Source organism: Chaetura pelagica, unplaced genomic scaffold (assembly GCF_000747805.2).
Source record: "Chaetura pelagica isolate M959 unplaced genomic scaffold, ChaPel_1.0 scaffold123, whole genome shotgun sequence".
Classification (NCBI taxonomy): domain Eukaryota; kingdom Metazoa; phylum Chordata; class Aves; order Apodiformes; family Apodidae; genus Chaetura; species Chaetura pelagica.
The window spans coordinates 4,303,557-4,315,241 of NW_009953295.1; the positions used below are offsets into that span (position 1 = coordinate 4,303,557).

General features: G+C 43.6%; 1 protein-coding gene across 1 annotated transcript; it reads right to left on the reverse strand.

Annotated features, from left to right (window-relative positions):
* Positions 1–2,272: 2,272 nt before the first annotated feature.
* LOC104389021 (coagulation factor X-like) lies at positions 2,273–11,685 on the reverse strand. The gene is made up of 5 exons (XM_009997964.1): positions 11,610–11,685; positions 8,338–8,469; positions 6,439–6,614; positions 3,854–3,971; positions 2,273–2,835 (listed from the first exon to the last, which is right to left on the reverse strand). The coding sequence occupies exons 1-5, from the start codon at positions 11,683–11,685 to the stop codon at positions 2,273–2,275; spliced, it is 1,065 nt and encodes a 354-aa protein (XP_009996266.1).

Sequence of the window (11,685 nt, forward strand, 5' to 3'; positions counted from 1 at the left end):
AGCAGGAGGGAAGACCTGGCCTGACCCCAGCTGTGCCAGTGCAAAGCCAGTGCCCGAGAGCTTCCACCCACAGCCCAGACAGATGAGACTGGGTGGTGGAAGTGACTCCTGCCATGGACCTGATTTCCAAGCTGTGGGAGACACAGACTCTGTGGGCTTGTGCAACTGCTACACTGCTGGATTGTTTTTGCCAGTTGACTTCTGCATTTATGACAAGGAGAAAAAATAAATCCACCCGTATTCAAAAACGATGGGAAAAAAAAATCTTATGCAAGTTTCAAAGTAAATCTCCCAGGATGACTTGAGTTACAATTCTGACCTCTCTGTGAGGACTCAGCATTTAGGCAGAGTACAGATGAAATGATGTGTGCCATGGTATGTATCTCAAGTAAGAATTGGAATGCTCTGTGCAATTAAGTAGCTATTTGTCCCAGCAGGCAGAATCTGTTCTTATCTGCTACTGAACATCTGAGTAGGTTGATGATCGTGTGATTCGTGCCTGGAAGTGCAAACTGCGAGGTGAGGAAGAAGCAGCTCAGATGACTGACTCCTCTGAATATATGTTGAGCAAAAGACAGTGATTTAAGCCCATTGAAGGCTTCCATACTGTCTGTAACCAGTTAGTTAAGAATAAACTAGTAGTGCTGTGGAGCTGAGGCAAGTGGTAATGCAGGGCTGGAAGGGAGGATGGATGGCAATGAGGGAATGGGTCACCAATTGTAAGACCTGTGCAATGGCCTCTTCATAATCCCTGGGATATATCTGATTTACATATACCAGGTTCAGCTCTCTCAACATATAGTTTAGGGCTGAAGTATAACCAGAAGTTTCAACAGAGGTCCTATGGGAATTCAAGCAGGGGTAAATCCTTTGGAGCAGTGATGTCAGGGAGCCAGTCATCAGGGGCTGAACTTTTTTCTGTGGCTTGAACAGCCAGACCTGTGACATGCTGTCACTCCAGGATTGAGTTCTTTTAGCAGTTCAGAAGTTTGGGAGGTGTGTCAGGGAACACTGGTTGGAGGGGGCATGGAGGGGGAAGTGAGGATTATATAAATGGAACACACTCCAGTGTGTTTTTGCTGAGTTTTTCACAGAGGAACACGATACTGGTCAGGGTAGGACAAATGTAACTGCCCTATTCTTTTCAAACTGATCAACGAAATCCACATTAAAAATTACCCCAAAACAGTGACTTTCACACTTGCAAACTGGGTGATGTGAAGCCAAGGTATGACAAAAATATTTCACACTTTATTCCACAATATAATTTGTGACATCTCTCTTTTCCCTGTCTTCCGAAATATATCCTGTCACACTTTTTAAAAGTACATCACAGAGTACTTCACTTTTCTGCAGAGACTCAGACATCTTAATATGTAGTTCACAGCTTTTATGTAGCATGGACCTGGCTGAAAAACAAGTCTTTTTTTTCCCTCTGGATTGAAATAAGGCAGACAGAGGATGCCAGGTACAGCTGATTAGACAGTTAGGCTTTTCTTAGCCTTGAAAGATTATTTTTCCTTGTAGATTTAAAACTGTTCAGTTGTAAATACTTTAAATAACCCTTTATATAAATTATGACATACAACAATATTGTAATTTGTAGGGTATGCAATACATTAATTTTATTTTTGCCAAAGTTACAACATAAACAATGATGGTGAAGAAAGTATCTCAGAAGGAAAGCAAGAAAGTATCAGAACACCAGTGATTCTGGCAATGATAATTAAGCCGTTCCAATTGAGTGAGCTTCACCTAACAACTGTTTTGATTCAGTGGCATGCCCAGCTATTCAGATTCACGTGGATACTTGGGTGGTATTTTCTAGCATTTTCTGTGTGCATCATATAAATCTAAAAATTAGGTAGCTTTTCCAGAGGCTTTTAAAATACTGTCTTACTTTTACATTATCCTAGTCTGGTCTGTTTCTGTAAAGCAGGTACTGCCACAGAAAAGCTGACTTAGTTCTACCTGTCACTGGAATGGGATGGGGCTTATCAGCACAGGTGAAGCCTCCAATTGCAAATTTAGGTAATCACAGCCAGAGCAGAATGAATTCCTAACTATGACATTTGAAGAAATGTATTTGTTGTCCAAAGCCAGCAAGCTCTGTTTAAGTCCAAGCCCACCTTCTGAAAGCCAGGCATTAGCTCATGAGAAATAGATGGCATCAATTAAGTCAATCACAAAGGATCAGAATTTTAGCAGGAGTGTTAATAAGAGCAAAACATTACTTAAGGATCAGATCTGATGGCTAAGACAATTACCTTGATTAAATGTCATACTGTGAAGAGTTTGCTGCCAAAACACTTCTTACCCAGGGTAGGAACCTTGATAATTTGGTGTACACACCATATTTCCCTTGCCTTCCACACCCTTCTCCCCAGCTGATGATACCAGTAACAAAATAAGTCCCCTTGTAGTGGGTTACATGGGGGCCTCCTCCATCTCCTTGGCAGACATCTTTTCCATCTTTATCATAACCAGCACAGAACATGTTTTTGGTGACTGGATTATGAAGGGCGAGTTTGCAAGTGCCCCAGTCCACATAAGGGATTTGAAGCACTTTCATTCTTCTGATTGGCCGTGCATGTTGAAATGTGTTCCCAAAGCCACTGACAATTCCAAATGTTTGGTTCATCAGAACGTTGTTAGCAAATTGTTCTTCTGGAAGGCATGCTGGGATAACATCCTCAGAAAATGTGACAGGTTCCTCTAATCTGAGAAGGGCTATGTCGCTGTCAAAAGTTTCTCCATCAAAGTCAGCATGTGCAATGATTTTTTCCACTCTGTACTTTGCTCTACTCGGCTCTTCCCCATCTTTGTCCACCATCCCTATGTCAAATGAGTAAAGTAGTTGTTAGTAAGACAGTGCCAAGAAGTCTAAACTGCATCTCAATAAAAGAAGGGACCAAAGTTCCTTGCACTGCCTATGCATTATACTGTACAAATAAAATAGACTAGTTCTGTATCCTGATTCTGTAGCATTTTAAATCCATTTCGGAGAGGTTTAAAGGGCTACCAAAAAGTCAGGGCAAGTAGAAACTCAGAACTTTGCTATCAGAACAATGGTCTCCATGAAAGCTTTGATATAAAGTTTTGGGCTTCATTACAAGATGTTCAATGGCACTCTTATGATCTAAAACCAAAAGCCTCAACACAGAAGAGAAGGATCTTGCCCATCTCATTTGTAGAGCAACATAGTCAAACAGACTGAAACAGGAAATACATATTCATTGTCTTTTAAAACTTTAACATCCTGCATACAAAAACTTAGGAATTTATATATATTTAGTCTTCATCAATTTTTACGAAATCTCTTTGGAAATTAAATGGACAGCCAGTTGGAGTTTAGGCAAACACCATTTTTGCCTTATTATTGTAGACGGTGTACTTTTTCATAAATGACAGTAATAAAGAATACCTTTGTGGTTTCAACTATGGAACTGTCTCAGATTATTATCTACATGCTGTCAAAACAGTTATTGCTAACATGTGAATGAGGCATCTGGAATTCTTCAAGGTTTGGCCAACACAGGAAATTGCACAAAGTTGTAATGTTAGACCAGTTTAACTGCATCAGCTCAGCCTTACTTGCTCAGGTAACTTCCCAGTTTATACTTGGCTTGTATCATATACAAGCTACACCAGGCTAAGCCAAGCTTAAAGAAACTCTCCATTCAACAAAGTTGAACATATATTTTTTAGTGTTAGTCAAGGGACAAGATGAGGCAATGAAAGATAACTAGAGGGTAAAAAACACTCCAGCAGAGTTCAGTGTTGTGCATATCAAGACTAGAACATGGGACAGTTTCTTACTTTTGTAGTAAAGAGCAACATGAGAAGCACTTACCAACAAGAACCTGTAAGTCTTTTAATCGCGTAACACAACTAGCCGCAGTGAGTATAAAATACTCATTCAGAATTGTCCCCCCACAAAACCATGCATCATCCTCATCTAATAGAACCGCCTGTGAAGAGAGAGAAGAAAGATAAAGCACAAGAACATACATACAGAGAAATCCTGAACAGGTAGCTGAGATTCAAGCATCTCTTAAAGTAGATAATTTCAATTGCATTTTCTGCCAAAGGCAACCTCCATTCAGAGGTGGTTGGAGTTACACTGAGGTGTAGCCACCACAGCAGGAAACTTGTCAAGACAAACCTTTTTCCTAGCTCAAAACTGAGTGTGCGCATTGAGTTATTTTACCAACAGTTTTTGGTTGCTATTTTTTAAATAAAATTTAGATTAGAATGATAGAATCATTGAATGTCTTGGGCTGGAAGGGACCGCTAAAGGTCATCTAGTCCAACCCCCCACAATCAGCAGGGACATCTCACACTAGAGCAGGTTGCTCAGAGCCCCATCAAGCCTGATCTTGAATATCTCCAGGGGTGGGGCCCCCACCAGCTCTCTAGTTAACCTGTTTCAGTGATCCACCACCCTCGTATTAAAGAAATTTTCTTAATATCCAGCCTAAATTTACCCTTTTCTAGCTTGAAACCACTACCCCTTGTCCTCTCATGACATGCCTTAGCGAACAGGTCTTCCCCAGCCTTCTGACAGGCTCCTTTCAGGTGTTGGAAGGTTGCTATAAGGTCCCCCCAAGTCTTCTCTTCTCCAGACTGAACTACCCCAACTACCTCAGCCTGTTTTCATAAGAGAGGAGCTCCAGCCTTTGCATCATTTTTGTGGCCCTCTTCTGGACTCACTCCAGCAGGTCCACATCCTTCTTGAGTTGGGGGCTCCAGAGCTGGACACAGTGCTCTGGGTGAGGTCTCAGCAGAGCAGAGCAGAGGGGCAGAATCACCTCTCTCAATCTGCTGGCCACGTGGTTGGCCTTCTGGGCTGCAATTGCACATCGGTGACAATGTCCCCTGAGAAACACCACTTGTGAGCGTCTTCTATCTGGAGATCAAGACATTGACCACTACCCTCTGGATGTGACCATCCAGCCAATTCCCTGCCCACTGAACAGTCCACCCATCATACCCATATCTCTTCAACATAGAGAGAAGGATGTTGTGGGGGACCATGTCAAAGGCCCTGCAGAAGTCCAGAGAGATGACCTCCATATGTCTTCCCTTGTCCACTGACGCAGTCATTCCATTGTAGAAACCCACTAGGTTGGTCAAGCAGGATTTGCCCCTAGTAAAGCCATGCTGTCCTGAAGACAAAAGACCTTGTCTTTGCTTACAGTGGGAGGGACTCTGTCTCCCTGGTCTCTGTCCTGTGGGCCATCAAATTGAGAGCTGTGAGGTGAGGGTTGCCAGTGAAGACTGAGGCAATAATGTTGTTACTTTTCCCATGATACCTGTCCCCACTTCCACTGCCTGTGTAGTTCCATCTTGTCTTTTAATTTGATCAGCAGGTCTTGACTCGGCCATGCTGATCTCTTGTCTTCTTTGCCCCATTTCCTAAACCTGGGGATTTAGATCTCTTGCACTCTATGGAAAGCATCCTTAAAGATCTGCCAGGTCTGTTCTGCTCCCTTGTCCCTGAGGGCTGTTTCCCAAGGGGTCCTACTTACTAACTTCTTCAAGAGCTGGAATTTTGCTTTCCTAAAATTCAGAGTGCTGACTATGCTTTTCATCTGCCTCACACCCCTTAGGACAGTGAACTGCACTAGTGCATGATACTGCAGCCCAGGCACCCCTCAGCTTTGACATCCCCACTTGCATTTGTGACCATCAGGAGTAAGAAGGCTACATTGACAGGCTCCACCGGACCAGGAAGTCTGACTAGACTCCAACCACAAGACTCCCTTTGTTGTCCCAGTCCCTGATTCCTACCCACAAGCTTTTGATGTGGTCATGGCTATTCTTCAGAGACAACTCCTCACACTCTATTCACTCGTTTACATAGAGGGCTACACCTCCACCCCTTCTTCCTCTGCTGTCCCTCCTGAACAGCTTGTAGCCATTGACAGCCACACTCCAGTCATAGGATTCATGCAACAAAGTTTCTGTAATTGCTACCATGATGTTGTAGTTTTTCTGTAGCATGGTACCTTCCCACTCCTCCACTGTTCCTGTTGGGGTTTTTTTTGTTTGTTTCATTTTCATCATAGTCACAACAGGAACTCAGTGTATTCTGATACCTCCATGCTGCAATGCAAGTAATGGGGTGGCTGCCAGGGAAGGGGTCCTGTGCCTCACACTGCTCTACATTCCATATCTGCAACCCTAATCTCTCCTGACCTCACCCTCTCAGTATTTGCTTGATGCTGCAATGGAGGCACCATGTCATTCATGGTAGAACTCCTGTGCTTCTACACAGTACTCAGGAGAGTACAAAATGTTGGCAGCAGGGAAGTCTGGTTCAAACTGATGTAGGTCCCTTTAGCAAGCAGGGATGAGTACAATGAAGAGTAAATTACTGCCAGTCCTGGTGAGCAGGGTCAGGTGTTAAAACATCTCAGGACAAGGGCACCTTACCTGCCATGGGGATGTGCTGGGTAAGGTACCAGCCTCCACGGTGACCTCTGGGTGGCTGCTCGGGGCCTCCGTGGTTTCCTTACTTTCAGGATAAGCCTCTGCACTTGCTGTGGTTCCTGTGACATTCTCTTGACCAGCTTCCTGACTTCTCTGAAGCTTACCACATGGGAACTTGACTGAGAAGGCAAAACCAAAATGCTAGTACTTGATGTCTGGGTGGTAATGGGACTTTGAGGCGCATGTTGCACACGGAGAGTAAGGTGTTCCTGTCCAATTGTTCAGGAAAGGACCTTCAAAGATCACCTTGTCCAACCCCTCTGCAGTGAGCAGGGACATCTTCAACTAGACCAGGTTGTTCAGAGCCCCATCCAGCCTGACCTTGAACGTTTCCAGGGATGGGCCATCTGTCACCTCTCTGGGCAACCTCTGCTTCACCTTCCTCATTGTAAAACAATTTTTTCCTTGTATCTAGTCTAAAACCACCCTCTTTTAGTTTAAAGCCATTAGCTCTTATTGCTGTAGGCCCTGCTAAAAAGTTTGTCCCCATTTTTCTTATAGACTCTCTTTGAGAATTGAAAGGCCACAATAAGGTTTCCCCAGAGCCTTCTCTTCTCTAGGCTGAACAATCCCAGCTCTCAGCCTTTCATCACAGGAGAGGAAAACAACTTTTTAAAGAAATCAATTCTTCAGGAAAATGAGAGAAAATTCATTTAACTGATCCAGGAAAACTCCTTGGCAGCAGCCTTTTGCAATCAAATTAGTCATGCAGGTGTCCTCATCTGCACAATTTTTCAAGATATTAAGAAAAACTTTGCAAATACAAAATGGAGGGAGACCAGAATGCCTGAAAAGTTGATACCATTTTCCAGTTCTAAAACTTGCTAGTTTTAGGCAAGAGGGTGAATTGGTCCAGCATTTTCAAAGTATTTAAAAGTGAAACAGCTTCCATTATTGGCATAATTATTTTCATGTGCTTGCTGTTCTTAAAACTTTTCTAGCTGGAAAACTGAGTAAAGTGATCCATATTAGGAATTATATGCGCATGACAGCAATTTGGTATTAAAATACAAAGGACATGATAACAAATATAATGAGACAGATGGAAGAATGGTGTAAGAGTAATAATTGATAATGTTCACTTTCTCTGAAGCAGGCAAATCTGATGGGTTTACATTCAATATCAGTAGTTTTCCATGTATTAGATTACTAAGTGTTAATTGCAAAAAAATAAAAAAGCTTTTAGAAGAAAGTAGAAAGGAAGGCATTCTTTTTAAATGGAACAGGTGACATTTGAGCGTAAGCAACTGAGAGATAACTGCAAATCACATTATGTCATTACCACTGAAATGATAAAGAGTCCTTATGATCTCTACCTTGATAAGGGAGAAGTATCTTGAGTTCCTACTTGTTTGCATCTTAGGCATTCCTCACACCCTGGAGGCTTTGAAAATAGACTCCAAGTTTCACCAATGATAATTCTAACCCATTCCCTTCTAACAAAATCTCCTGAAGTATGAGAGGCCTGTTTCAGCCTGTGAGAGAAGGGGAAGCTGAGCCCCATTGCAACCACTGGTTTCTTGTACGGCTTCATATCTGCTGGGACATGGGTTTTGTAGTCCACTCTAAGAGCATACTGACTTGCACAGAATGCTTCTTTGAGCCATTTTTGCCGATGAGCACTGCTCAGAGTTGCACATTCTGATGTTTCTTAAAGGATGACCTTTAGCTAAGACCTTATTATCTCTGTTGGCAACACCTCAAGCAAGACACATGCAAGGCATGAGCAGTCAACATCATTGCTGATGCTTCAGTGACGCTGCAACACACCAGCACTCCCAACCCTGCTGAAGATATGATTGGTTCACTCCCGTAGAATGGACTTCAAGTGTGACTTCCTACCTACAGGAATGCAGGTTTTGTTGTCATTGCCCAGGGCATAGCCAGCAGCACAGGAACACACAACTCCTTCATCTCTGGTGTTGCAGAACTGCTCACAGTTCCCTTTGTTCACCCCGCATGCATTCGGTGTGACTGCGAAGGAGACACGCTTACAGGCAGATTAAAATTTCATAAAAGCACAAGCAGCTCAAAAAAACTTACTTGCAAGCATTAGTCAAACCCCACACCATTTGGGGAAATTCTGTGCAATTTCTGCCTGTGCTGGTTTGGAGCGTTTTTTGGTAGCAGGGGAAGGGCCCCAGGAGTGGCTCTGGTAAGAAGCTGAGAAGCTCCCCCTGCTCCAAACCCAGCCAAGGAGCCATTAGAGGGGTAATGGATGTGCCTCAGTGATTAACACAGGAAAGAACTGATGTAACACCTGAACACAGTGAGCAGTTGGAGGAAGGAGCTGAGCTGGAGAGGTAGAAGGGCACCGGTGGTTGGTGAGGAAGAAGGGGAAGAAGGTGCCCAAGCAGAAATTTCCCTGCAACCCACGGCGAGATGGCAGCTGTGCCCCTGCACTCGTGGAGGAACATGGTGGAACATTCCCTGGGGGCACCAGGAGGGGTGAACTTGGATTTTGCTGTCAGTGGACTTGGATTATGCAGCTTTGGAAGACCCTGGTGCCAGGGGAAGTGGCTGTTCCCAAAGCAGCCCATGACTCTGTGGGAAGCCCAGGCTGGAGCAGCTCCGGTGCCCGTGGGGAGGACCCATGGAGAAGGGGTTCCTGGAGGCCTCTCTGCCATGGGAGGGACCCCGTGGGGAAGCAGGGAAGGACTGTAAGGAATCCTTCTCCCTGAGGAGGAAGGAACAGCAGGAACCACCAGCCTGTGAACTGACTCTAAACCCCATTCCCTGTCCCCCTGTGCCACTGGGGGAAGGAGGGAGAGAAACCAGGAACAAAGGGATTTGGGCCCGGGAAGAAGGAAGGGGTGGGGTAACATATGCAAGCCCTGCTCTGTGTGTGTCTGTGTCCTGTGTGCATTTAATTAGTGATAAGTTACATTATTATTTTTCCCGAAGTTGAGTCTGTTTTGTCCATGACTTTAATAGATGAAGAACCCTCCTTGTCCTTTGTCTCGACCCTTGAGTGCCTATTTGGCCTTTGTCCTCCCCATCCCACGGTGTGTGTGTGTGGGTGGAAGTTGAGTGAGAGACCACGTGGCCATTTCTTTCTAACGCCTTAGTAATAACAACAGTTGTAACTATCATCACTTTAAAAATGGTAAGATGTGATGATCGGGTAGACCACTTTTATTTTACATCTCGTGCTGTGTTTCCCACCTATAGCTGGCAGCTATTTGAGGGCAAAGGAAGTGATAATCCATGCTCACCAGAATGGTTATTGTACTATGGCAAAGATGTACAAGGGTGTTGTTAAGAGGCCAAAATGAGCAACAAATAAAGTATCAGTAATAAATGAGGTATTGGACTCTTGATAAATCCTTGCAATATTCCTTTTCCATCTGTATGTGGCTCATACTGCTCACCTTAGCTCAGTTCCTGGCACTAGAAGATGGTAGGCAGTACGGGAGAGCTCTTCCCAGCACTAACAGTGTTAGAGCAAGGACAGGTAAACCAGCCCTAACAGATGCTGTCTAACCTGTTCCTGCAGACTCATAGTGAGACTCCACAGCTCACCCACTCAGCCTCATGGGCTCCTTAACGACCCTTATAACAGCTTAAAAGTGTTTCCTAATGTCTAACCTCAGTGTCCCTCAGGGTCATGTGATCCCACTGTTTCTTGCCCTAGCTCTTTATCTTTGTGAAAGTGGAGAAGATTTCTTGCTTCTATTTTGTATTTTACAAATTTCCTTAGTTGTGTATCGTGGGTCTCAGGGTAAAATTTTGCTTTTGTGTTTACTGAATTGTCTCCTATTTATATTGGATCACTGTTCCATTTTCACAAGATTGTCCTGAACTCTCATCTCTACTTATGCTAGTCTTTTCAGTCTGGAATGAGCTAAAAATTAAGTGAATAAACACTCCTGCATCTTGCAAGCATGTCACTGTGAAAAATACCTAACATCAGAGGTCCACAGGCTCACCTGTGTGACGCCCTGCACTCCATATCACATCATATTTATCTTACTGTATTTACTCCTTTGCATTTCTGGTCTTATTCCAGGATGTTTCCAGTTCTTCTCTACAGATCTATTTTTCTATACTTTTTTCTAGAGGTGAGGTCATGAAGGAGCTCATTATTTTAATTAGTCCTCCTGTCCTTCCTTGATCTTGGGATAGTTTGCACATGTGCCTCAAACACTTTGGGTTTCTGTGGGGTTTTTTAGAAGTAGCCAGATCTTTCTCTTTTAAAAGATACATTAATTTTATTTTCTTGTTCTTTTCCTTCACTTCCTCCATGAGCTTTGTCATTTTACAGTCATTTTTACTGAAGTCATCTTTAGTCTTTGCATTGTCAGCTACTTCTAGTCTGCTGATTAAAATCAAAGGTAGACAACTGCATTCAGAAGTGCTTTCTGCGTGTTTGAGAGATTTTTCCTTGAAATATCCTAAAGATTCTCAGGATACCACGTGTCCCACCAAGTACCTTTCCCACCTCATCTCTGGGATGTCAAAATCTCCCTCTAACTCCCAGCTCTTGTAATGTGGGTGACTCAGGTGTTTATTCAGTTTTGTCCAACCAGTCCTCTGTAATCACCACAGGACTTTTATAGCAAAATTAAACAACAAAACATGCATCACATCTGCAGCATGATTCACACGCTTACTCTGTAGAGAAGCATCTCAGGCTCCAACCTCAAAGACAGGTGGGGCACTTCCTCAAGTGGAGATGTGATGTTTTTGCTGAGACTTACACAAGCACAGTGGGTGACAGTGTGGGGTTCTGGATCCCCTCTGCATTGTTAAACCTTTTGGAGTTCATTTTGTCACTCAATAGCTTATGAATGGATGGTAAGGATTGTTTAATGATCACTTCTCTTGAGGACATGAAGAACAGCTCATGGTTTGTGCTGCCCTGCATACTGATATTAACCCTGTATTTTAAACTGACACAACTGATTCAGTTCAAAATGGCATTCCTCTAGTACCTAAGCCCTGGATATTCTTGCACTGCACCAGACAAATGGTAGCAAGGTGGGCGAGAAAGCAAAAAATCCTCCAGGATTTCACTTACGTCACCCAGGTCCACAAAGCACAAATAATGGGAAATAATTACTTGTGTGGTTTTGACAAAGCAGCAGAAAGCCAAGTTAAAGCAAAGGCTGTACCTGTCTGCACCATCTGAAGGAAAAGGAGGACGACAGGAAGAAGCCAGACTGTCCCACGATGACCTGCCATCGCCAT